Raw genomic sequence first — 22,801 nt, forward strand, 5'->3', positions numbered from 1 at the left:
TTAACCTCTGCCCCTCGTTCCCCATCTGAAGCAGTCTGGCATCACTCCTGGCTATCGACCTCAGTCAGCCTTTGTCTGTGAGATTCCCTAGGACCAGCTCAGCAGGGATCCCTGGGCAGCTGGTGCCTGCCCACAGGGGCGGGCAGGCGGGTTAAGTGGCTGCACCGCTGGCCCTTGTAAATGCTTCCCCACAGGGCTCAGCTGTCAAAGCCAGGGGCTGCAGAGACCTTTAGCTGAGCTTCTGCATGTCTTGTGTTCAGGGAGGGCCAGGAGTCAGGGTACATGGGAAGACCATCAGAGCTGGGCATAGAATCCAGGAGTCCTGGCTCCCAGCCTCCCACCCCTACGCTAATGCACTAGACCCCCCTCCCCTCCCCTCCCAGAGCTAGGTGTAGCACCCAGGAGTCCGGGGCCCAAAGCAGGGAGAAGACATGGTGTGGCATGACATCCTTTCCTTTCCCTCACTGTTACTCTTCACACGCCATTTCCCCTGCATCCCTGGTGGCCAGGAGCCTTTTAATACAGAGCCGTGGCAGCATCTGGGCAAGGGCTGGATGTGGGGCCTGTCCCAGGCTCATGCCTGCAGTGGCTGGGCCTCCGGGCACGTCCTTCCCCCACAGCGTGGGCAGCCCAGCTTTTTCAGTGGTGGGGAAAGTCCTGCTCAGCTGTCTGCAGGGAACAGAGGGGAGAGAGTAGTGTCCCAGGCCCCTGGGGTCTCCTTGCTGATCCCTGCCCAGAGGGGGTGGGGCAGCATGGTGCCCTCTGGCATGGAGCCAACCCTGACTCGCTGCACCATGGGGCCCCCCAAACTGAGCCCCACCCCAGAGGGAGGATCTGCCCCGGACTACTGCCTCTGGCAGCACAATGGCTATTGATGGCTACCTAGCGGTGGGTCCATCATACGCAGTATCCTGCCCCTTCCCTGCTACTCTGAATCAGACCCATGGGTCTATCCCACCCGGTGTTCCCCTTCCTGCCATCCTGGGTCAGACCCCTGGGCCCATCCAGCCCAGTATCCCCCCTCCAGCCACCCTGGCTCAGCGCATGGGCCCATCCAGCCTGGTATACCCTGCCCTGGGTCCATTCAGCCTTTCCCTGCGCCAGGTGCCAGTATCCCCCACCTCGAAGAAGCTGTCGACAATCTTGTCAGTGGTGGCGGCCTGGGAGCGGAACTGCTGCTGGAGGTGCTCAACTGATGCCATCAGCTGCAGGTAGGTGTAGAGCAGCTGCTTCTCCCTGTTGGAATGGGGCACAGTGACTTCCCTGGGATCAGAGCCTGCTTTCCTAAGGTGTCCTCTCCTGCCAGGGTCCCTCTGGGTACATGCACCCCTGGAACTGATCTGTGTTGGGTGATACCAGGCTGGATGGGCCCATGGATCTGATGGTGGGGGACAGATACCAGGCCGATGGGCCCATGGATTGCGGGGGGGAGGTTCCAAACCGGATGGGCCCGTGGATCTGAAGGGAGAGAGGAGCTGGAAGGGCCCATTACCCCACTCTGACATGCCCCATGTTGGCTACTTCCACATGGGATGGAGGGGAGAGGCTGTGCCATGAGGCCCCCTTACCTCTCGCTGCCATCCATGTGCTTGATGAACTGATCCAGGAAGGCTTCATCATCCTCCGGCTTCATGTGTCCCTCTGTGTGGGGACAGAGAGAGATGTCTATGAGACTCCAGCCAGGCAGCAGGACACCAGCCCCCACCCGCCCCAGGGAGGAGAACCTCACCACTGCCAACAACCCACAGCAGGGGGTGGCGTGTGGGTGAGATGAGTTTGCTGGATCCCAACAATGGCCTGGAACCCCCTTGCCCCACAGTGTCTGGGGGCTGAATGCATTACAGAGACAGCCCCCTAGAGGGGATTCCCCTCAGTGCAGGCACTTGGGAGTCTAGCCTGGTATCCAGGGGCCCATCCAACCCGGTATCCCCCACTCCCTAAGCAACCCAGAGGAAAGGGGTTCATACTGTCCCTTTGAACTGTCCCCACCAGCCAGAGCTAGAGGGAGGGGAGCTTACCCTGAGCTGGCTTGCCTGATACAATATCTTCTATGCTGCTCTCCTTCTGCTCCAGCAGAGTCTGTAATGCAAGTGGGGGAGAGGAACAACCCCAGCATTAAACATGGACCCAACAGGGGGAAAAGCCCATTGTACCCTTGTTTCAATAGGGGAAACTCAGGCATGAAGGGAGTCAGGGACAGAACCAGGAAGAGGACCCAGGAGCCCTGACTTCTGCCGCCCCCACTCTAAGCACTAGATACCACTCTTCCCCCAGAGCCAGGGATAGAACCTAGGAAGCCTGCCCCCCAGCTCACCCCACTCTAACCACTAGATAACATTGCCCTCCCAGAGCTGGGAATAGAACCCAGGAGTCCTAGCTCCCAGACCCACACCCCTGCTGTAACCCACTAGACCCCACTCCCTTCCCAGGCTGGGGTAGCTGGGCAGCTGAGACAACTCCCTCCCATGCCTACTTCCCCCATTCCTTAGGGTGTGGGGCGAGGCACCTTCTGCTTCTGTAGCTCTTTGCGCTTGATCAGGGTCAACTGGAAATTGTCCACCAGGACAGCGATGACCAGGCTGAGAGAGAGAGAGAGAGGGGTGTGGGATAGGGCTGGGACAATGGGTTCTTTCCCCTCTAAGGGACACCAGCTCTGATCAGGCCCCCAGGTGTGGGAACTGGCTGGCTCAAGCAGGGGGATATGGGGCCATTTCCCTCTCCAGGGGCTAAGTGCCAGGGGGAAGGAGGTGTGGGGAGAGGCATAGGGATATGGAAGGAGGATGGGGAGCTGGGGGCAGGGGAGGACCAGTGTGGTAAAGGGGCTGGACTCACTTGAGGAAGGTGAAGTACTCGATGAGGATGTAGGCCATCAGGAAGTATATAATGTATGAGGCACCTGCCAAGGGAAGGGTGAGCTTCTATTGGGAATGGAGCAGTGTCAGGAAAAGAACCCAGGGGTCCTGGTTCCCAGCCCCTCCTGCTATAACCCAATAGATCCCACTCCTCTCCCAGAACTGGTGCTAGAACCCAGGAGTCCTGGCTCCCAGCCCCTTGTCCCCCACGCTCTAAGTACTAAGACCCCACTACCCTCCCAGCATGGGGATAGAACCCCAGGGTCCTGCCCTGTGGTGGTGGGGAAGGTTTCTCACCCACTTGGACGCAGTCCAGGTAGATTAAGGACCAGTCGTCTAGCGTGAAGAGCTGGAAGAGGGTGAAGATGGTGTCGAAGAGCTCCCCGAAGTGATCGGGGTTGGACTTCTGGAACAGGTCATGCAGCACCACTGAGAACATGACTGGGGGGGTGGGGGGTAAGGAGCAACAGTCCTGTGAACGAAGGACCTCCCAATGCTACCTGGGGAGGGGAGTGCAGAGGGGTTACAGGAACTGGCTGAGTCTGACATGAGCTGTCTAGTTCACCAAAGAACGTCACTTGAGGTCTCAGATACAAGCCAGTGTCACACCGCTACCATCACAAAAGGCACGTGTGGCGGATGCTGTGTAAGGAGTTCTGTACCTGCACTGACAATATGGTCTGACAGCTGTGGCTGGGGGGGGTGGGCCACCAGTAAGTGTAGATAAAGGTTTCCTGTCAGACAAGGGCCAGTTAGCCATGGATCTGTCTACATGTGTACTGTCTCCTTCACAAGGGGTTGCCTAGCATCAGTCTGAGCTGACTGCAAATGAAGGCATGTAAGAACTTCAGAAAGACACTAAGGAAGAGAAATGGGGGGGAGGGAGGAGAGACCTTGCCTCGAGATACACTTCAAAGGTTTGACTTGACTATAGTTGAGGGGCAGAGAAGACAGGCAGGAATCCCTACCTAGGAAGGGAAGGGACAGTAGGTTTGCTTCATGAATGTGGGATCTCAGCCAGGCTTGATGGAACATGCTGGAGTGACCTTTGGGTGACAGCAGGCTCTTTCAACAGGAGGATGCCTGGAGAGTTAAGCTGAGGTGCTAGAAAGTAGGCAACGATTTTATTTTGTGTGTCACCATTTGCTTCCAGTATGTCACTGGAGTCTTTGTTCTCGGACAATACACTTATTGTTTTCCCTATAAATGCAGGTGCTGTGGTGCCAGGCAAAGGGATGGGCCTGAGCTGCCTTACCAGCTGCTTTGTACGGCTCCTTTGGGAGCAGTAAGCCTGGGGAGGCTGGGAGCGTCCGGTGGCTAAAGGGCTAGATGCTGAAGGACATGCTCCGAGCACTCGGGCCTGGGGTGTGGCTATCATGACCTGGACAGAGAGAGCGGGGTTGGGGGGGCCTGGAAGGCTGGGCTGGTGCTGCCAGAGGCTGGTGGGTTGAGGCAGCTGATCTATAGTAGGCACAGACAAGGTTGCTTCATACTAAGGGCAGGTGGTGGTGAGGTGCCTCCCAGCCCTGGGAAGTGTCAGGTACCCCCAGGAAGAGAGCCCCCACTGCACCCTGATCCGACAGGGAGAGAGCCCCTGCTGCGTCCCCCACCCCACAGGGGAGAGAGTCCCTACTACACCCCCTCTCATTCCATAGCACCCCCCATCTATCTCACTGTGGGAAAGGACAGAGCCCCCGCCCCACGGCAGGATACAGAGGCATGTGAACATCAGCAGCAGGATGGCCCCAATGGACGGGCCGGACAGTGCGAACGTGCTTGTCAGCTCCTGCAGGTTCTCCAGCACCCTGGGGGCAGAGACAGGGGCTTTGTGGGGGGCCTCAGGGCTGCAGGAGCCCCAGACACCCATGGGAACTGCTGTGGATGGGGCACTGGCCAGAAAAGAACCCACTCATGGGGGGTGTCCCAGGGCATGTGGGGAGGGAAGGGTGAGGTTCCCAAGGGGGACAGGGATGGCACTGGGGTCAGCAGGGGTGTGGCAGCACAGGGCAGGGGCACAGCACCTGGGGGACAGGGAGAAGCCCAGGTGGCAGAGCACACAGGGGGCAGGGAGCAAAGGGGCACCCAGGAAGGCACAGCAGGGAAGGCCACCCAGAGAGGCAGGGAAAGAGCAAGGGGGCATCCAGGTGTCACATCCGGGACAGCCCTTGGCGAGCAGGGAGAAGGCAGGGGTCATAGCAAAAGTACAGCACCCAGGGCCCCAGCAGGGCCCCAGCTCCATTGCCCGGCACTTTGCTCCCTCTATCCCCCATGCCCGCCAGGCACTGACCGTAGCGTGAGCAGCAGCCTCAGGATCCGCACGGCCCGGACACCCTTGAAGACGCGGAGCACGCGTAAGAGGCTGACAGCGTTGCCGTGGGTGGTGTGGCCCGGATAGATGAGGAGCGGCAGCACGAAGTCCAGCACCATCATGATCATGATGAAAAAATCTGTGAGGAGGGGGCACCAGCATCGAGGAGAGGGGGCACCACTGCAGCCCCCCAACACCCGCTTCCCCTGCAGGCACACACCGCCCCATCCCAGGCACTCGCCCCTCTCTTGCCCCATTGCCCTGACCCCGAGGCCACCCCGAGGTGGCTTGTCTCATCCCCCCGTGAACCCCAGCCCCAGGGAATCTCTCTGCCCCACCTCCCTGCCAGGATTGCCTCGGTCCCCTCCCATGGTGACCCACCAATGTCGTTCCAGGGATCGCGGAAGTAGTCAAGGTCCAGGGCGATGAGTTTCAGCAGTGCCTCCAGCACGTACACGCACAGGAAGACGACGTCCATGGCGGAGAAGAACCACTCTGATGGGGTGAGGGGGCTGGTGTGAGGGCATGTATCCACTAGGCCATACTGTCCTCGCCATCCACACCCGGCCTAGAGAACACACCCTGTGTGGCAATGGACACCCACACGCTGGACTCAGCCCCTTCCTGAATGCAGACAGCATGGCTTAGTGGGTATGGGAGCCAGAACTCCTGGGTTCTATCTCTGTCTCTGGGGAGAGGGGTTCCTAGTGGTTAGAGCAGGGATGCTGGGAGCCACAAGTGCTGGGTTCTATTCCCAGCTGTGCTATTGACCTCCTGTGTGACCTGGGGCAACGTCTTCCCACTTGATGGCTCAGTTTCCCCGTGTCCATTCAGACTCTGAGCTCTTCAGTGCACGGATTGTCATTCACCATGAGTCAATGCAGCGCCCAGCACAACAGGTGCCCTGGTCTTACCCAGGTCACTAGGCACTACCATAATACTCAGAATAACCATGAGCTAGTCCCTGAGGTGAGATGGATGCACCACCCACCTGCTTGGAAGGGGAAATGGGGTGACCTCGGGGGGGTGGGCAGCATCTCTTAGGTTAGCAGGGGGCACTGGGGAGACCACTGGCTGGGTGAGTGGGAACTGGGATGTCCCAGGGTGGGCAGAGAGAAATAGGCCAAGCCTGTGACTGGGGCAGGGGCAGGATGGGAGTGGTCAATCCCCATAGCTGAGATGCGGGAGCAATGGGGCTATCCCCATGGCTGGGATGGGGAAGGGGAAATGGGATGATCCCCATGGCCAGACAAGGGGGGGCACAATCCCCATAGCTGGGATGGCTGGGATGGTGGGGTTGGGTAATGGGATGATTCCCATGGCCAGGCCAAGGCTGGGGGGTGATCCCCATGGCTGGGATATGGGGAGGGGAATGAGATGACTCCCATGGCCAGGCCAGGCCAGGCCAGGCCAGGGCAGGGGCAGTCTTACCTCCGCGGACCTGCACTACGGCGAAGGTTTGCGCCACCAGTACTGCTGTGTGGATGCCAACCATGCTGATGATGAAGATTTCGAAGGCCAGTAGCTGAGTGAGCTTGTGGATGATAGCCCGCAGGGTCAGCAGCCAGGACACGGTCTTCTTCCACACCAGGCACAGCAGGACCATGGTGCCCCTCCACTTCCGCCCCTGCCGGTGGTCCTGCTTCCCTGGGCACAGATGCCACGGATCAGCCATGATAGGGAAGGAACAGGACAAATCATAGTTATGGGAGGGTGGGCAGGGCGGGCTGTGGGTTATTTGGGGGGCTGTGTAGGGGACAGGTGCAGTCTGTGCGGAGCTTGGGGTGGGGTAAGGCTCCATGTTCCCTCTGGCTCTCCTCCGGCAGTGGTGCTGGGTCCTGGGGCGGGGGGGGAGTATGGGGTGTTTGCGGGTGAGGGGGAGTTGCAGGATGGCGGGAGGAGCCCCATCTTCCCTTTGGCTCTTGTTGGGGAGAGGTGTTGGGCAGTGGGGGGTTGGGAGCTGGGGTGGGGGCATGTGCAGAGGCGTGGGGGGATGGGGTGTCCAGGGAGCACCCCGTTACCTTTCAATATCTTTGGGGGGTGGGAGGAGGCCGAGGTGGCGTGCAAGGAGGCCTGGAAGACAGGGGGCATCTCCTCCTTGTACGGAGACTTCTCCATCTGGGAGTTGGACACAACAGGCACCGTCAGGTAGTCCATGGTGTATGTGTGCCCCAACTCTCCCTGACTGGGACCCTGCAACCCAATTCCCTCAGTGAACCCCAAATGGCCCTCCCTCCTTCTTTTGTGACCCCAGCCAAGCCCACGTTCCAGACTGACTTCCCTGGTGGCCCCAGAACCCCGGGGACCTGGAGGTTCCAGATCAGAGCTCCCCGCCTTTGTAATGCCGTCACTGTGGTGACTCCTAAACACCACAGTGCGGGGAGGGGACAGTGCAGGGGGCCTAGGAGGGCTCCCTTTAGGGACAGGATGGGGCTTAGCAGTATGGAGGGAGCCTGGGTTGGGCCCCAGGAAGAAGCTGGGGGACAGAGCATAGTTAGGGGGGCAGGGCAAGGTGAGGCCTACGGGTGTAGGGAGGAGTCGGGGCGGGGGGAGTGTCTGTGGGGGGTGCAGAGTAGGAGGTGGAGGGGGGCAGGGGTACTGTGAAAGGGTGGAGCAGGCAGGGGTGGGGCCTATGGGGAGGACTGTCTGGGGAGGACTCTGTGTCAGGGCCAAAGGTGAGGGTGAGGATGGGGAAGGTGTCTGTGTGGAGGTGGAGGGCAGGGAGTCTGCAGAGTGGGAGTGGGGTGGGGGCCAGGAGGAGTGTAGAGCAGGAGGGGGAGCACTATCACAGCTCCCTGGCCTGCTGCAATTGCAGCCCCTGGTGCTTTCACTTCCCCTCCCCTCCCCCAGCTGTGATGAAGGTTTCCTAACCCCTCCCTCCTGAATCTGGACTGTACTGGGAGCTCTGGCCTATGCTGTTCACCCAGAGAACCGAACCTGGGTCCGAGCAGGACAGCTCCAGCCCAACCCCATTGTCCCCACCCATTGCCCCTGTGGCTCTGCAGGCCCCTCACTCCTGACAGATCCAGCTGAGGGTGTGGAGAGCAGGAGCTGGCTCCAATGCCGCTTGGGGAGGGGGTGACTCCAGTTTCACCCAGGGGATCTGAGAATAGAATTGGTCCCTGACCCACTGCAGTCAATGGGTGACTCTCGACTGACCCCAGGAGTCAAGGGGATCAGACAGGGACCCTACATTAGTGCAATGAATGAAAGTCATTGGGGCTGAGTTAGATCAGTGGGTCTCAACCTTTCCAGACTACTGTACCCCTTTCCGGAATCTGATTTGTTTTGCGTACCCCCAAGTTTCACCTCACTTAAAAACTGGTTGCTTACAAAACCAGACATACAAATACAAAAGTTTCACAGCTCATTGTTACTGAGAAATTGCTGACTTTTACATTTTTACCATATTAGAAAATGAATCCATTGGAATATAAATATTGTACTTACATTTCAGTGGATAGTATATAGACCAGTATAAACAAGTCATTGTCTGTATGAAATTTTAGTTTGTACTGACTTTGCTAGTGCTTTTTATGTAGCCTGTTGCAAAACCAGGCAAATATCTAGATGAGCTGATATACCCCCTGGAAGACCTCGGTGTACCCCCAGGAGTATGCATACCCCTGGCTGAGAACCACTGAGTTAGATGACAGCTGAGTGGTGACCCATCATGTCCAGCACTTCCATCTCACCCTGTAAGCTCCCTTCACCAGGAACCAAACTTGGGGTAATTCATTACCATCCGGGTGTTGCTTTGATGGGGGAACACCATAGAAATGCAGTTATTAATACTAGCAAAGATGCGAATAGGACCCAGGAGTCCTGGTTCCCCCCGCCCCATCTAATCCACTAGACACCTCTCCCCTCCCACAGCTGAAGACAGAACCCTGGAGTCCTGGCTCTCCACCCCATGCACTAACCCACCAGGCTGCGCTGCCTGCACCCATCATTATCAGCAGACAGCTCTGTCCGTTGGGGAGCAGAGAGTTAACACTGCATTTCCTGCAGCTCAGAGAAGCCGTGGGGACAGGCGGTGCAGGGAACCAGTGTGGGGACTGTGGGGGGGAACGAGAAGGGACCCCTTTCTCTCCTGCCTCCTGCCCCATCCCCACGTGAGACCCTCAGGAGTTGGATCCAGCACAAGACCCAGCTTTCCCGGGCACCCGGTGCTGCCCATGGCTCTGGAGTGCCAGCCCCTGGGCACAGTATCTGTGCGCCTGCAGACTGGGCTGTCCCGAGAGTCATACATGCTGCCCCCAGAGGAGCTGTGTTATGAGCACCTGCGGCACCTGGCAGTGGAGCTGGTGGAGAGGAAGGTAATGGGGCTAAGCTGGAGGAGTGTCGAGAAGGGGAGCGCGGGCGAAAGGGCCAGGATCCAGGGTGCGGGGATGGGAGGGGTCCCCAGAAGGAATCCCAGAGGTTGTGCCCACATGCCAATGGTGGGTCACGGAGACACCAGGGGAGTTTGCTCAAAGTCTGACTAGTGCTTGGAATGTAGGGGAGCAGCTGCGGAACCCAGCAATGTCCTGACTTCCAGCCCCAGCTGCTCTAACCGTGAGTCCCCACTCCCCTCCCAGAGCCGGGGACAGAACCTGAGAGTCCTGGCTTCCACCCGGCATACTCTAACCACTAGACTTCACTCCCCTGCCTCAGCTAGGAATAGAATCGAAGAGTCCTACCTTCCAGTACCTCTCCTGTTCTAACCACTAGACTTCACTCCCCTCCCTGAGCTATGAATAGACCCCAGGCATCCTGCTCTCCCCTCCTCTAACCACTATTCCTCCTCCCTTCTTGATGCCTGGAGATTGATTTGCTGTTCTCCTAAAACAGATTAAATGAGGCACAGCCTGGGGGAAACACTGGGCTGGAGACTGCGGTGTCCCAGAGTTAGGGTGGCAGATGGGAGTTGCTGGGCTGCCAGGCTTCAGGGGGCTTGCTCCCTGGGGAACCTCATGGCATTCAGAGCCCTTGGACAGCACCCTTAGGGGAGCAGGGGGGGCACATGGGATGGGTCAAGGGGCCTGATCTTACCAGGAGACCTGCAGACAGGATTCGAGGTCGGGGTAAGATGATGTGACCCAAGTGTCAGATGACTGGGAGATATAGAGCCCTGGGCCAGGTCCAAAGAGGGGACACCCTTAATATTATGGAGTATGGGGGTGTGTCTGCCCCTCTGCTGTGGACCTGCGCTCTCTCATTCACAGGAGGGTGGCTATTCAAAGGTTCCCTGGCTCCCCCGCATTTCCTTTGCCCCCTGCCCCCTCCCCGCCAGTTTCCATCTCAGGACAGCACAGGGAGCACTTGGGTGTGTGTGGGGGGGTGCTGCAGCAGCCATGCTGAGTCAATCTTTCCGCTGCGGCTGGGGTCAGCAGGGCCCTGTGCTTCCTACCTGCACTCTGAGGGCCTGCCCCCTCCCCGGCTGCCCAGTCCCCCTGCACCGAGCAAGTGACAGAGGAAACCAGCAGAGCAGCTCATTTCCGCTCCGTGCTCACTCATGGCATTGCAGCAGTGGGCTTGTCTGTCTGCAGGGAGCGGGGAGTCTCATACAACTAGCCCTGTACAAACAGCCCCCCGCGCTCCACCCCAGAGGTGACTGGATCTCAGCGCCAGGCAAGGGATCCCTGTATAAACACCCCATGCAGCCCAGCCCAGAAGCAGCTGCCTCTCAGCACCAGGCGCAGAAGGCTTGTGTACACAGCCACCATGTCCCACTCCAGAAGTGGCTGCATCTCAGCACCAGGCAAAGGAGCCTTGTTTAAACAGCCACTGCACCCCACCCTAGAGGCAGCTGCATCTCAGTGCCAAGCAAGGGATCCTTGTATAAACAGCTCCTGCACCCCACCCCAGAAGGGTCTGCATCTTGATGCTGGGTGAAGGATCCCTGTATAAACAACCCCATGTCCCACCCCAGAAGCAGCTGCATTTTAGCTCAGTGCAGTTCCAGTGAGAACACACAGCATTTCTGCAACAATGCAAGCATTCAAGACGTGCTACAGCAGTGGTTCTCAAACTTTTGTACTGGTGACCCCTTTCACATACCAAGCCTCTGAGTGCAACCCCCACCCCCTTATAAATGAACAACACTTTTAAATATATTTAACACTACTATAAATGCTGGAGGCAAAGCAGGGTTTGGGGTGGAGGCTGGCAGTTCGCAACCCCTCATGTAATAACCTCGCGACCTCCTGAGGAGTCCCGACCCCCAGTTTGAGAACCCCTGTGCTACAGGAATCCAGGAGGCTGGTGTTAGCGGTGGGACTCTATCTGTGCTCCCCTCCCTCTCCCAATGTGTCACAAGCCCTGGCAGGCTCCGGACTCTGTGAAAGTTTTGGGCGTGGGTGATTGCCCAGCCAGGGAATGGTGCTGGGAAGAGCTGGAGCCCGCAGCCTGGGAGCAGCAAAACCTGGAGCTAGAGTGAAGATTTCATGTCTATAATAACCAGGCCTATTCCAGTCCCATCTTCCCCTGCGGGGAGGCGCTAATGTGAGCTCACAGGCCAACCTTTACCAGCTGAGAGCAGGCTGGGGCAGTGGGGTCGGGGGAAGGTTACTGTCTGTGTCCCCCATAATTCCCCAGAAAGAGGCCATGATTTCTGAGTTCTATGCCTGGCTCAGGAAGGGGAGTGGGATCTAATGGTTAGTGCAGGCCAGGGGGGCCCAGGAGGCCTGGGTTCTAATACCATCTCTCTCCTAGTTCCCTGAGTACGGCTTCCTGGGAGTGTCAGAGAAGATCATGCTGTTCCGGCACGACACCGCGTCAGAGAATGTGCTGGAGCACTTGGGGCCAGACGGTGTGGTGCGCCCTGGGGACCTGATTGAGGTCGTGCTGTCGGGTGAGACAGTCCTGGGGCACCAGAGCCTGTGGATGCCAAACAGGGCCTGGAGGGGAAAGACCTCAGCTTCCCCTCCCTGCCCCATGTTAGCCAGCCAGTCTCCCATCCTGGGGCAGATCAGAACTGGCGCTCCCTAGAGAGGAAAGGCCCCTTGTCCCATTCCCCCATCCCACCCAGCCAGTCCCCGTGCCATAGGGGCAGATTGGAGCCAGCGGCCCACAGAGGGGCAGGCCCTGGACTCCCATGCTCCCTACCAAACCCACCCCCTCCTCATTCTTCTCTCTCCCCACAGCCTCAGTTTCTTTGGATTTCACTATCCGGCCCCATGTGCTGCTTGTTCACTCCTACAAGGCCCCGGCCTTCTGCGACTACTGTGGGGAGATGCTCTGGGGGCTGGTGCGCCAAGGGTTAAAGTGTCAAGGTATGGAGCAATCCGTGTCCACCCCTTCCCGTCCCCGCCCTGGGACTGACCCAGTTGCCTGACCCAACCCTCTCCCGCTTCCTGGGTCCCTCTGGTGCCCATACCCCCATCTCTGCACCTGGCCCGATCCCCTGGGTCCCACTGGGCAGACAATGCTCCCTTCAGATCTCCTGGGTCCCTTTGGCACCCCTCTCCCCAGGCCTGGCTGAATTCCTCAGCCCTTTGCACACCAGTAGCCCCCTCCTTCCAGGCCTGCCCAATCTCCTGGAGCCCCTCTGGAGCTCCCACCTCCATGACCAGGGGACCCAGCTCCCCCCATTCCAGGCCTGGCATGGGGCCCAGTCCTCACTCTCCCCTCCCCCCAGGCTGTGGGCTGAATTATCACAAGCGCTGTGCCTTCAAGATCCCCAACAACTGCCGCGGTGTGAGGAGGAGCCAGCTGGCCAGTCGCTCACTGGGTGCTACCACCAGCCCCAAGACCCCTGGCCTTGGCCAGACTGTGGGGGGCAGCCTGGAGGAGGTAGGAGCTGGGACCCACACAGCCGGGGGAAGTATTCCAGAGGGTGACGGCTCTTGGGTGTTGGGAAGGTCAAGGACTTCAGAGGCGATGGATACACCCTGCAAAGGAATACGATGTCTGCTCTAGCCACTACACCCACTCCTCTCCCAGAGGAATCCTGGCTGCTAACCCCCTGCAGTGGTGGCTGGATAGGATGGGGAAGGCCAGGCAGAGACCCAGGATAAATCAGAATTGGGGATGGCTGGCAACTTGGCTGGGCCCCTGGAAAGTGGGGTGCAGTGAGGGACAGTGACAGTGCGGAGTTGGGAGGAGGGTGGGGACACTCACCACAGTCTAACATGGACTCTGGTTCCCCTGCAGATCAGTCACTGGAAGTGGGGCCAGCAGACACAGGGTCCTGTGCTGATTGGCCGCCCACTCTGGAAGGACTGGATGGATCTGAACCGGGTCAAGGTGCCACACACCTTCCAGGTCCACTCGTACACCCGGCCCACCGTGTGCCAACACTGCAAGCGCCTGCTCAAGGGGCTCTTCCGCCAGGGGTTGCAGTGCAAAGGTACCAGCAGCTGGGACCATGCAGAGGACTGGGGTAAAGGGCTGACCCCGGGCTGGGACCCTGCCAGGACTGGGATGCTGCTGGGATTGACCTCAGAGTCACTGTGGCCCCACTGGGGTGTAGTGGTACAGAACCCGGCAACCCAGCTTCGAGCTGTGCCCCCATTGCTTCCCCTTTCAGCACTGAAGCTCCTTCTGATGGCATGTCCAAGCAACCACCCCAGGGAGGTGTCCCCTTTGACGGCCGTCTGTTGACCCAGTGAAGCCTCCCTGCCCTGCAGGGGCCACTTATCAAGAGAACCCTGTACAGAGAGCTGGGTCCCCATCCTTCTGGGGCTGACAGGGAACCAGCAGAAACAGTCACACACGGCAGGGGAACCTACATCACGGGTACAAAGGGAGAAGTGGGGGGGATTCAGGGAACAGAGATAAAAGGGAGGAGCTGCCCTTGCTGTAACCAATGCAGCAACACTGCCTGAGTCTGCAAAGAGCCTGAGCCAATTGCTCTGAGGAGGGAGCTACCCCCTTTGTCGCAGTTGGAGGTAGCACCCAGCCACACTGCTCCAGGGACCCCAGCAGGAAAGGGGGAGAGCTGGATCCCAGCTGGCCCGCTGCCCCACCCTGTCCCAGCCCTCAGCCTCTCTCCTCTCCCCCCACAGACTGTAAATTCAACTGCCACAAGCGCTGCGAGCAGTTCGTGCCGGAAGAGTGCGTGGGGGAGGGCCTGGCCCCTGGCACAGCAGGTAAGGACGGGGCCGCATGGGGCAGGGAGGCAACATACCTAGCACTACCCCATTCCCAGCCCCAGCTCTGCCCCCTGCTCAGCTTGCCCACTGGGGAAGCCTGACCCCTCCGAGAGTGCCCCGCATGGCTATCCCACAATGCATTGGGCACAACCCAGTGACCCTGTCCAATCAACAATAGGGCTCCACTGCTCTAAGCTTGTCTGGGCCAGAAGCGCCACACCTCATTCCCCTCCCTGTGCGAGGGGTAGAACCCAGGAGTCCTGATTCCCCCTTGGGCACAAACAGCACTTTCCTGAGGGCCCAGAACGCTCCCTGCCCTGCCTCGCCTCACCCCCAGCTTAGTCTCGCCCGCCCCCCCACTCTCCTCCTGTCCCCAGCTCCACTCCCTCCCCACCCCACCCAGCCCTGCACTTGCCCCCTCCCAGTCCCCCATACCCAGCCCTGAGCTCACCCCCTCCCAATTCCCCATACCCAGCCCTTACTCTCTTACACTGCCCCCACACCCCACTCTGCTCCCAGCCCTGAGCTCTCACCCAGAGAGGTGTCAGGCTGAAGAGCACCATCCTCACCAGGGCCCAGGAAGTTCTGGGAGCCTCAGACCCCATCCTCTTTCTGTGTCTCCTCTGCCACAGGCAGCACAAAAAGCCCAGACCCAATCTTCCCACCCTCCTGGGGGCTGGGGGTGTAGCACTGCAGAGGTAGGGAGGGTCAAGGAGGGGTACAGGGTCACCACATTCTCAGATTTGGCCTGGTCACCCCTCTGGCAAGACAGCCAGGCTCAATTTCCAATTCTAGTCAGGGGACAAGGGGTGGCCTGAGTCCTTCTTTGTTGTACCCCTGCTTCCAGCCCATCTGCTCTAACCATTAGCCACCACTCTGCTCCCAGAGCCAGGCAGAGAACCCAGAAATCCTGGCGCCCAGTGGCCCCGCTCTAGTCCCTATCCCCCATCGTGTTTTCCCTGCTGGCCTTGCAGAAAGCAGGGTATCTCACTCTCTCCCTTCACCCACATAGATGGCGAGAGCCCAGAGTGCCCATCTAGCAAGCCAGAGCCAGTGGAAGGGGAGGCAGATGGGGAGGGCACCAGTGGGCACGGGCTGGCAGAGGACACAGAGGAGACAGAGCCCAACCCTGGGACTCTAGAGGCAGAGATGCACACCAGCCTCAGGTAGGGACCCCCCCAAGGATGGGTGGGTGGGGTGGGATGGGGGGGGCTACATGGTTCCTGCTGCTCTATAGTACAGAAGGAGAAGGGGATCTCCCATGGGGTCAGTGAACTCAGGAATCCTGGTTCCCAATCCCCGCTCTAACCACCAGACCTCACTCCCCTCCCAGAGATGGGCATAGAACCCAGGAGTCCTGACCCCAGGGAGCCTGGTGGGTGGTGGAAGGCTGTGCCTTTGGGGGCAGGGGAGTCCAACATCTGAGTCCCTGTCTCTCCTGGCGCCAGCCCCTGTTTCAGTAGCTACATCCCCTTGATGCGGGTGGTGCAGTCCTGCCGGCACACCAAGAGGCGGCGCAGCGCCATCCTGCTGGAGGGATGGATGGTGCATTTCACCAGCAGGGACCCCATGGTGAGTGAACAGAGGGTGGAGACAGAGAGTGAGGTTACAGGAGGGTCGGGGTGGAGCCACAGGAGATATGGGGTCAGGGGTGGAGCTTCAGGCAGGCTGGAATGGGGGGTGGAGTCAGAGGAGAATGGGAGGCAGGGGTCATGGATGGGCAGGGGGCAGGATCACAAGGCAGAGTAACAGGATGGGGCATGGAGTGAGAGGGTGTCAGGGAGTGGGGCTTGCGGCTGGCCAGGGCTGGTTATGTGGGGACTGAGAGCAGGAGAGGGGGATTATTGGCCAGGCATTTCAGGGCAATGTTGGGGGGGCAGCAGAGGTTTGGGTTGGGGGGCCTTGGGATGGGATGGGCATAAGCCCCCAGAATAACATCTCTGTGCCCCCCCAGAGGAAACGCCATTTCTGGGTGCTGGATAGTAAGAGCCTGAGCTTCTTCCACTGTGAGAGCGGAGGCAAGTTCTACAAGGTGAGGGGTCCGCTCTTCGTCCCCTCCGCTGCATCCCATTCCCTACAGCACCCTGTTTCCCCTGAGCCCAAATCCAAAGCAGCCTGCACTCTCCCTGTGGCACCCCCCCTCCTGATTCCTCACCCCAGAGGAGCCCAGCCACTGTCCAATGGTCTTGCTCTTCCTGCAGGAGCTGCCGCTGTCTGAGATCCTCCAGATCCGCCCCTGGGAGGGGCTGACACCCCTGGCCCCCAGTGGGAGCCCCCCCTGCTTTGAGCTGGTGACGGAGGCCCTGGTGTACTACGTGGGCGAGCACAGCAGTGAGCGGGAGCCAGGGCAGGTCTGGGCGAGGGCGGAGGCTGGAAAGGCCTGGGCCAGGGCCATCCGCCAGGCCCTATGGCCTGTGAACCCCGAGCCCGACGGCTCTGTCCAGGAGCCCAGTGAGTACCATGGGGATCCCTCTATAGGCAGCCATGAGCCCCACCCCAGAGCCAGCTGCATCTCAGAGCTGGGTAAGGGATCATCCCTGATTCAACAGCCCCTATGCTGCACTGCAGAGCCAGCCAGACCTCAGTGTTGGGCAAGGAATCCTGTTAACAGCCTTCGTGCCACACCTCAGTGTTGGGCAAGGAACCCCTGTGTTAACAGCCCCTGTGCCCCACCCTAGTGCCAGCTGCATCTCAGTGCTGGGCAAGGAACCCCTGTATCAACAGCCCCTGTGCCATACCCCAGAGACAGCTGCATCTCAGTACCAGGTGAGGGATCCCTGTATAAACATCCCCAGTGGCCGTCTGAGAGGTAGCTGTCTCCTGCTCCCAGGATAACAGGGCAGTGGGTCTGGATGTCCCAGTCGGGCCAGGGTCTTCTCATGTCTCCATTGTGTCTTATCTCTGCAGATTCTGACTATGAGTCCCCAGATGACACGGTGAGTTGGAGAGGGTGGCACTGGGGAACCCTAGGAGTGGTGGGGTGCATGGTCTAGCACGGGGAAGGGGATGAGCAAACATGGGGGCTGGTGTTGGGGTGAGGAAGCCAGGCATAAGGGTTGGTGGCGAGGTGGCAGTAGTGGGAGCATTAGGCCTGGTATGTCAGGGATTTGCCCCTAGCGGGCACCATGCCTCAATCCCCCCAACTCTGTCCTTGTCCCTCACCCCAGGACATCAGCCGTTCCTATCAGATCTTCCCTGACGAGGTGCTGGGCGCTGGGCAGTTTGGGGTGGTGTACGGCGGTAGGTGCCTTCCCCCGCCCCTGCTCCCCAACTCCCATCCTGGCTCCCCTTTCCTGTGTCCCTCAATAGCTCCCCTCCCTCTGTGCTGATCCCCCCACCTCCCCTTGGGCACAGTCTGGGATCTGTTTGCATGTGCACCCCCCAGGGGCAAACACGTGGACTACAGCTCTCCAGGTGCCGTAGCCATGCCCATCCCATCACTGCCATGCTTCCAGGAGCATGGTTTGCCCACTGCTCACCTGTGGTGTGCCAGTGCACATCTCCCCCCAGCCCTGCCTCACACCCCTCCCGCCCCAGCCCTGCCTCCCCCTCTGCCCCCAGCCCTGCCTCACACCCCTCCCGCCCCAGCCCTGCCTCCCTCTCTGCCCCCAGCCCTGCCACACACCCCTCCCGCCCCAGCCCTGCCTCCCCCTCTGCCCCCAGCCCTGACTCACACCCCTCCTGCCCCAGCCCTGCCTCCCCCTCTGCCCCCAGCCCTGCCCCACACCCCTCCCGCCCCAGCCCTGCCCCACACCCTCCTGCCCCAGCCCTGCCTCCCCCTCTGCCCCCAGCCCTGCCTCACACCCCTCCCGCCCCAGCCCTGCCTCCCCCTCTACCCCCAGCCCTGCCCCACACCCCTCCTGCCCCAGCCCTGCCACACACCCCTCCCGCCCCAGCCCTGCCTCTCCCTCTGCCCCCAGCCCTGCCTCACACCCCTCCCGCCCCAGCTCTGCCTCCCCCTCTGCCCCCAGCCCTGCCCCACACCCCTCCCGCCCCAGTCCTGCCTCCCCCTCTGCCCCACACCCCTCCCGCCCCAGCCCTGCCTCCCCCTCTGCCCCCAGCCCTGCCCCACACCCCTCCCGCCCCAGCCCTGCCTCCCCCATACCCCTCCTGCCCCAGTCCTGCCACACACCCCTCCCGCCGCAGCCCTGCCTCTCCCTCTGCCCCCAGCCCTGCCTCACACCCCTCCCGCCCCAGCCCTGCCTCCCCCTCTGCCCCCAGCCCTGCCCCCCCCCCAGCTCTGCCACACACCCCTCCCACCCCAGCCCTGCCTCCCCCTCTGCCCCCAGCCCTGCCTCACACCCCTCCCGCCCCAGCCCTGCCTCCCCCTCTGCCCCCAGCCCTGACTCACACCCCTCCCGCCCCAGCCCTGCCTCCCCCTCTGCCCCCAGCCCTGACTCACACCCCTCCCGCCCCAGCCCTGCCTCCCCCTCTGCCCCCAGCCCTGACTCACACCCCTCCCGCCCCAGCCCTGCCTCCCCCTCTGCCCCCAGCCCTGCCTCACACCCCTCCCGCCCCAGCCCTGCCTCCCCCTCTGCCCCCAGCCCTGCTTCCCCCTCTGCCCCCAGCCCTGCCTCACACCCCTCTCGCTCCAGCCCTGCCTCCCCCTCTGCCCCCAGCCCTGCCCCACACCCCTCCCGCCCCCAGCCCTGCCTCCCCCTCTGCCCCCAGCCCTGCCACACACCCCTCTCGCTCCAGCCCTGCCTCCCCCTCTGCCCCCAGCCCTGCCACACACCCCTCCCGCCCCAGCCCTGCCTCCCCCTCTGCCCCCAGCCCTGCCCCACACCCCTCCCGCCCCAGCCCTGCCTCCCCCTCTGCCCCCAGCCCTGCCCCACACCCCTCCCTCCCCCTCTGCCCCCAGCCCTGCCTCACACCCCTCCCGCCCCAGCCCTGCCTCCCCCTCTGCCCCCAGCCCTGCCTCACACCCCTCCCGCCCCAGCCCTGCCTCCCCCTCTGCCCCCAGCCCTGCCTCACACCCCTCCCGCCCCAGCCCTGCCTCCCCATCTGCCTCCCGCCCCAGCCCTGCCTCTCCTTCTGCCCCCAGCCCTGCCTCCCCCTCCCGCCCCAGCCCTGCCACACACCCCTCCTGCCCCTGCCCTGCCTCTCCTTCTGCCCCCAGTTCTGCCACACACCCCTCCTGCCCCAGCCCTGCCTCCCTCTCTGCCCCCAAGCCCTGATACCACTGCCCTGCCCCCCAGGAAAGCACAGGAAATCTGGCCGGGATGTGGCCATCAAAGTCATCGACAAGCTGCGCTTCCCCCCCCGGCAGGAAAATCAGTTCCGCAATGAGGTCTCTATCCTGCAGGTGAGCCCCTGGGGATGGGAAACACAAGGACCCTGGTGGGAAAGGAGAGGTGTGTGGAAAAGGGGACCCTTGGGTGGGGGGCACGTGGGGACTCCTCCATGGACATGTTTGGCTGCCTCTGCCCCCCAGACCCAGTGGGGGAAACGGGGCAATGGCTGGACAGGCAGCACTCCCTCCCCCAGTGCACTGGGGGCTTTGTTGGGGCCCTGCCCCCTGGAGGGAGCTCCAAGCCAGTCCAGCACCAGAGAAGGGCCTGCAGGGTTAGGTGCAGGTCTGAGTGGTGGGGAGGGTTCTTGGGCTGTGAGCAGGGTGCGGAGGATCCCCGTTCAGGGAGCTCCATCCTCTCCCCTGCCAGAGCCTGCACTCCCCCTGCGTGGTGCACCTGGAGTGCATGTTCGAGGGCCCTGCCCGGCTCTTCGTGGTGATGGAGCGGCTGCGTGGCGACATGCTGGAAATGATCCTGTCCAGCGAGACTGGGCGGCTGCCCGAACCCCTTGCCAAGTTCCTCATTGCCCAGGTGGGTGCCGCAGCTCTCCCCGCCCCACGCCCTGCAGTGGCCTCACAGCAGATCAAGGAGGACCAAGCAAACCCTCCAGCCTGGTGCTCCCCACAGGTGTCCCCATCGGGCATGTTAATGATGCTGCACCATCCATGATCACAGCATGCATACTACTCAGAGTCCTTGTGAAAATGTACACACCCCCACACACTGCTCCCCCACGGCCCACCGCTCCCGTCCTGGCCCCCCAACATGCTGCTCCCCTGTGGCACGCCATTCGCTCCCATGCACTGCTCCGCATGGCTGCTCATCCCCTTCGTGCCCACCACTGTGGTCCCGTCACCATTGCCTACCGCACCCAGGCTCACCACTCCCGCCACTCAGCACGGTGGTATACTCGTGCGCGTCAGCACCGCACATCATTGCATGCGCCTCGCCATCACTGTGCACGTACACACACCATCCCATCACTGCCCCCCAATGCCTGGGGCGCGGTTCACACAGCACTCACCAGCGCACGTGAGCGTGCAACAGCCCCCATGCCACACCCAGTCTGTGCGTGGGCCTGTCAGGAACTCCCCCCACCTGGCAGGTAACCACCCCCTCCGGTGACGTTCCCGCTGTGCTTGCAGATCCTGTCTGCCCTGCATCACCTGCACACCCGGAACATCGTGCACTGTGACCTCAAGCCAGAGAATGTGCTGCTGGCCTCGGATGAGCCCTACCCCCAGGTGGGACAATCCCTGCCCTGCCTCCCAGCCCACCTCCCTGGAGCCCTGCCCCTCCTGTTCTACCGCCTCATCCCTCTAGCCCCCTCTCCCTGAACACCCATCCTAGCTCGTGCCCCATTGCACCCACTCTCCCTTCCCCTTTCCGCCAAGACTCTATTACCAACCTGGGGCCGGACCAGACCTGGCACCCCCCAGAGGGGAGAGGCCCCTACCCCAAGCCAGCCGGTCCCCGCAGAGTCAGGCCCCCTAGCAAGGAAATGCTCCATATTCCCCACCCTCATGCTAACCCCTCACCTCTCAGGTGAAGCTCTGTGACTTTGGCTTCGCCCGCATCATTGAGGAGTCGTCATTCCGGCGCTCAGTGGTGGGGACCCCAGCGTACCTGGCGCCCGAAGTGCTGCGGCAACATGGCTACAACCGTGCCCTGGACATGTGGGCCGTGGGCGTCATCATCTACGTCAGCCTGAGCGGGACCTTCCCCTTCAACGAGGAGGAGGACGTCAACGATCAGATCAAGAATGCAGCCTTCATGTACCCCCGGCAGACCTGGGCCAGCATCTCCCTTGAGGGTGAGACCCTCCTACTCCGACCCTGCCCCCCCACCTCCAGACTGCAGCGTTCATGTACTCCCAGCAGACCCGAGTCAACATCTTCCTTGAGGGGGAGACCTCCTGTCTCCCCCACCACCCTGCATCCAATCACACTGCCCCCTTACCTCCAGACTGGCCATGTACCCCTGGCAGACCTGGGCCAGCATCTCCCTCGACGGCGAGACCCTCTTCCCCCACCACCACCCTGCCCTGCCCTGCTCCGCTCCCCTGTGGCATGCCACTTGCAGCACACTACTCCTCCCACTGCCCCTGCACCTCCAGAGCATGGGCTGCATGTACCTGCAGCAGCCCTATGGCACCTCCAGGAAATTTGGCTGTTGCAGGCCTCTGGCAGCCAATGGCTGTGCTCCCTGGGGGGAGGAGTTGGGGAGAGTTCTTGGCCTATGTAACCCCCTCCTTCCCTCCCAGCTGTCAGCCTCATCCACCAGCTGCTGCAGGTGAAGCTGAGGAAGCGACTGAGTGTGAACAAGGCGCTGAACCACCCCTGGCTGCAGGTACCTTCCCTCCACCCCTCAATCCCTATTCACCCCACCCATATCCCTGCCTGCAGATACCTTCTGTCCCACAATCCACACCCCATAACACACCTCTTCCATCCCCCGGCACTGTCTAACTCCACGTAAACTCCCTCCACCCTAGAACTCAACACCCTGCTCTCCCCTGCCCAGCTTCACCCCAGTCTCCAGTCCCCCCTCCCAACAGTAAATGGCTAACTCAACCCCCTCCCTAGCTCTCCCCATCCCCTGTAGATCCCTTCCTCAGTACACGGTGGACCCCTGATAGGAGGAGCCTGGACTCCCCACAGCACCTGTTGATGAGCGGTCTCCATCCCCCCCAGGATTTCCAGACCTGGCTGGCCCTGCGGGAGCTGGAGACCCATGTGGGGCAGCGCTACCTCACCCATCCAAGTGACGACGCCCGCTGGAAGCGCCTTGCCCATGAGCAGGGGCTGGCCTGGCCATCAGGGCTCACCACTCAGCCCAGCCTGGAGGAGGAAGGGGACAGCGACAATACAGGCGAGGGAAGCTGAGCCCTCCCCCAGGACTCACTCATGGGAAAGGGGGAGGGGGGGCTGGGACCCCTTAGCACAACATCGCCCCCATAAACTGATTTCCCCAAATTTAGCACCATGTGGTCTGTGCAGGGTGTGCACCCATCTTGCTGGAGCTTGTTCACACGTGGGGGGTGTCACAGGCTCAGATTCCCCTGCACAAATGCTTCCCTAGCTCAGACCCTCTCCAGCATGAAATCCCGCACTCTGAGTCACAGGTCCACCATGGTGCATGCCTCCCCTTCCCCATTGATCCTTTCCACCCTAGTATCCCCAGTCCACTGCTTCTTTATCAGCTTCCTTGCACATGACCACCACCTCCCAACCCTGCCAGCTCCAGATACTCATGGCTGGCAGGAAGTTCACA

General features: G+C 61.2%; 2 protein-coding genes across 7 annotated transcripts; one reads left to right on the forward strand and one right to left on the reverse strand.

The window, feature by feature from the left end:
* Positions 1 to 396: 396 nt before the first annotated feature.
* On the reverse strand, positions 397 to 22,318 carry CATSPER1 (cation channel sperm associated 1). 6 transcript variants are annotated; one of them, XM_073352084.1, is made up of 13 exons: positions 22,284 to 22,318; positions 21,067 to 21,252; positions 7,182 to 7,278; positions 6,592 to 6,807; positions 5,542 to 5,655; positions 5,140 to 5,299; positions 4,566 to 4,657; positions 3,150 to 3,293; positions 2,833 to 2,896; positions 2,507 to 2,579; positions 2,019 to 2,079; positions 1,569 to 1,641; positions 397 to 669 (listed from the first exon to the last, which is right to left on the reverse strand). In XM_073352084.1, exons 3-13 carry the CDS (start codon positions 7,276 to 7,278, stop codon positions 468 to 470), a joined length of 1,296 nt encoding a protein of 431 aa, XP_073208185.1. In that variant the 5' UTR covers positions 21,067 to 21,252; positions 22,284 to 22,318; the 3' UTR covers positions 397 to 467. The 6 variants fall into 6 exon arrangements, with proteins under 6 accessions (XP_073208185.1, XP_073208188.1, XP_073208186.1 ...); XM_073352087.1 differs by lacking the exon at positions 7,182 to 7,278; XM_073352085.1 differs by lacking the exon at positions 22,284 to 22,318 and having other exon boundaries at positions 21,067 to 21,265.
* Positions 8,707 to 22,495, forward strand: LOC140914389 (serine/threonine-protein kinase D3-like). Its single transcript, XM_073352077.1, has 18 exons — positions 8,707 to 9,479; positions 11,857 to 11,995; positions 12,288 to 12,416; positions 12,782 to 12,936; positions 13,297 to 13,492; positions 14,151 to 14,234; positions 15,250 to 15,403; positions 15,686 to 15,809; positions 16,192 to 16,269; positions 16,439 to 16,688; positions 17,145 to 17,173; positions 17,405 to 17,477; positions 19,436 to 19,542; positions 19,898 to 20,059; positions 20,674 to 20,772; positions 21,074 to 21,341; positions 21,792 to 21,877; positions 22,222 to 22,495. Exons 1-18 carry the CDS (start codon positions 9,339 to 9,341, stop codon positions 22,411 to 22,413), a joined length of 2,466 nt encoding a protein of 821 aa, XP_073208178.1. The 5' UTR covers positions 8,707 to 9,338; the 3' UTR covers positions 22,414 to 22,495.
* Positions 22,496 to 22,801: the final 306 nt, after the last annotated feature.

This window comes from Lepidochelys kempii, chromosome 7 (genome assembly GCF_965140265.1).
Source record: "Lepidochelys kempii isolate rLepKem1 chromosome 7, rLepKem1.hap2, whole genome shotgun sequence".
Lineage (NCBI taxonomy): Eukaryota > Metazoa > Chordata > Testudines > Cheloniidae > Lepidochelys > Lepidochelys kempii.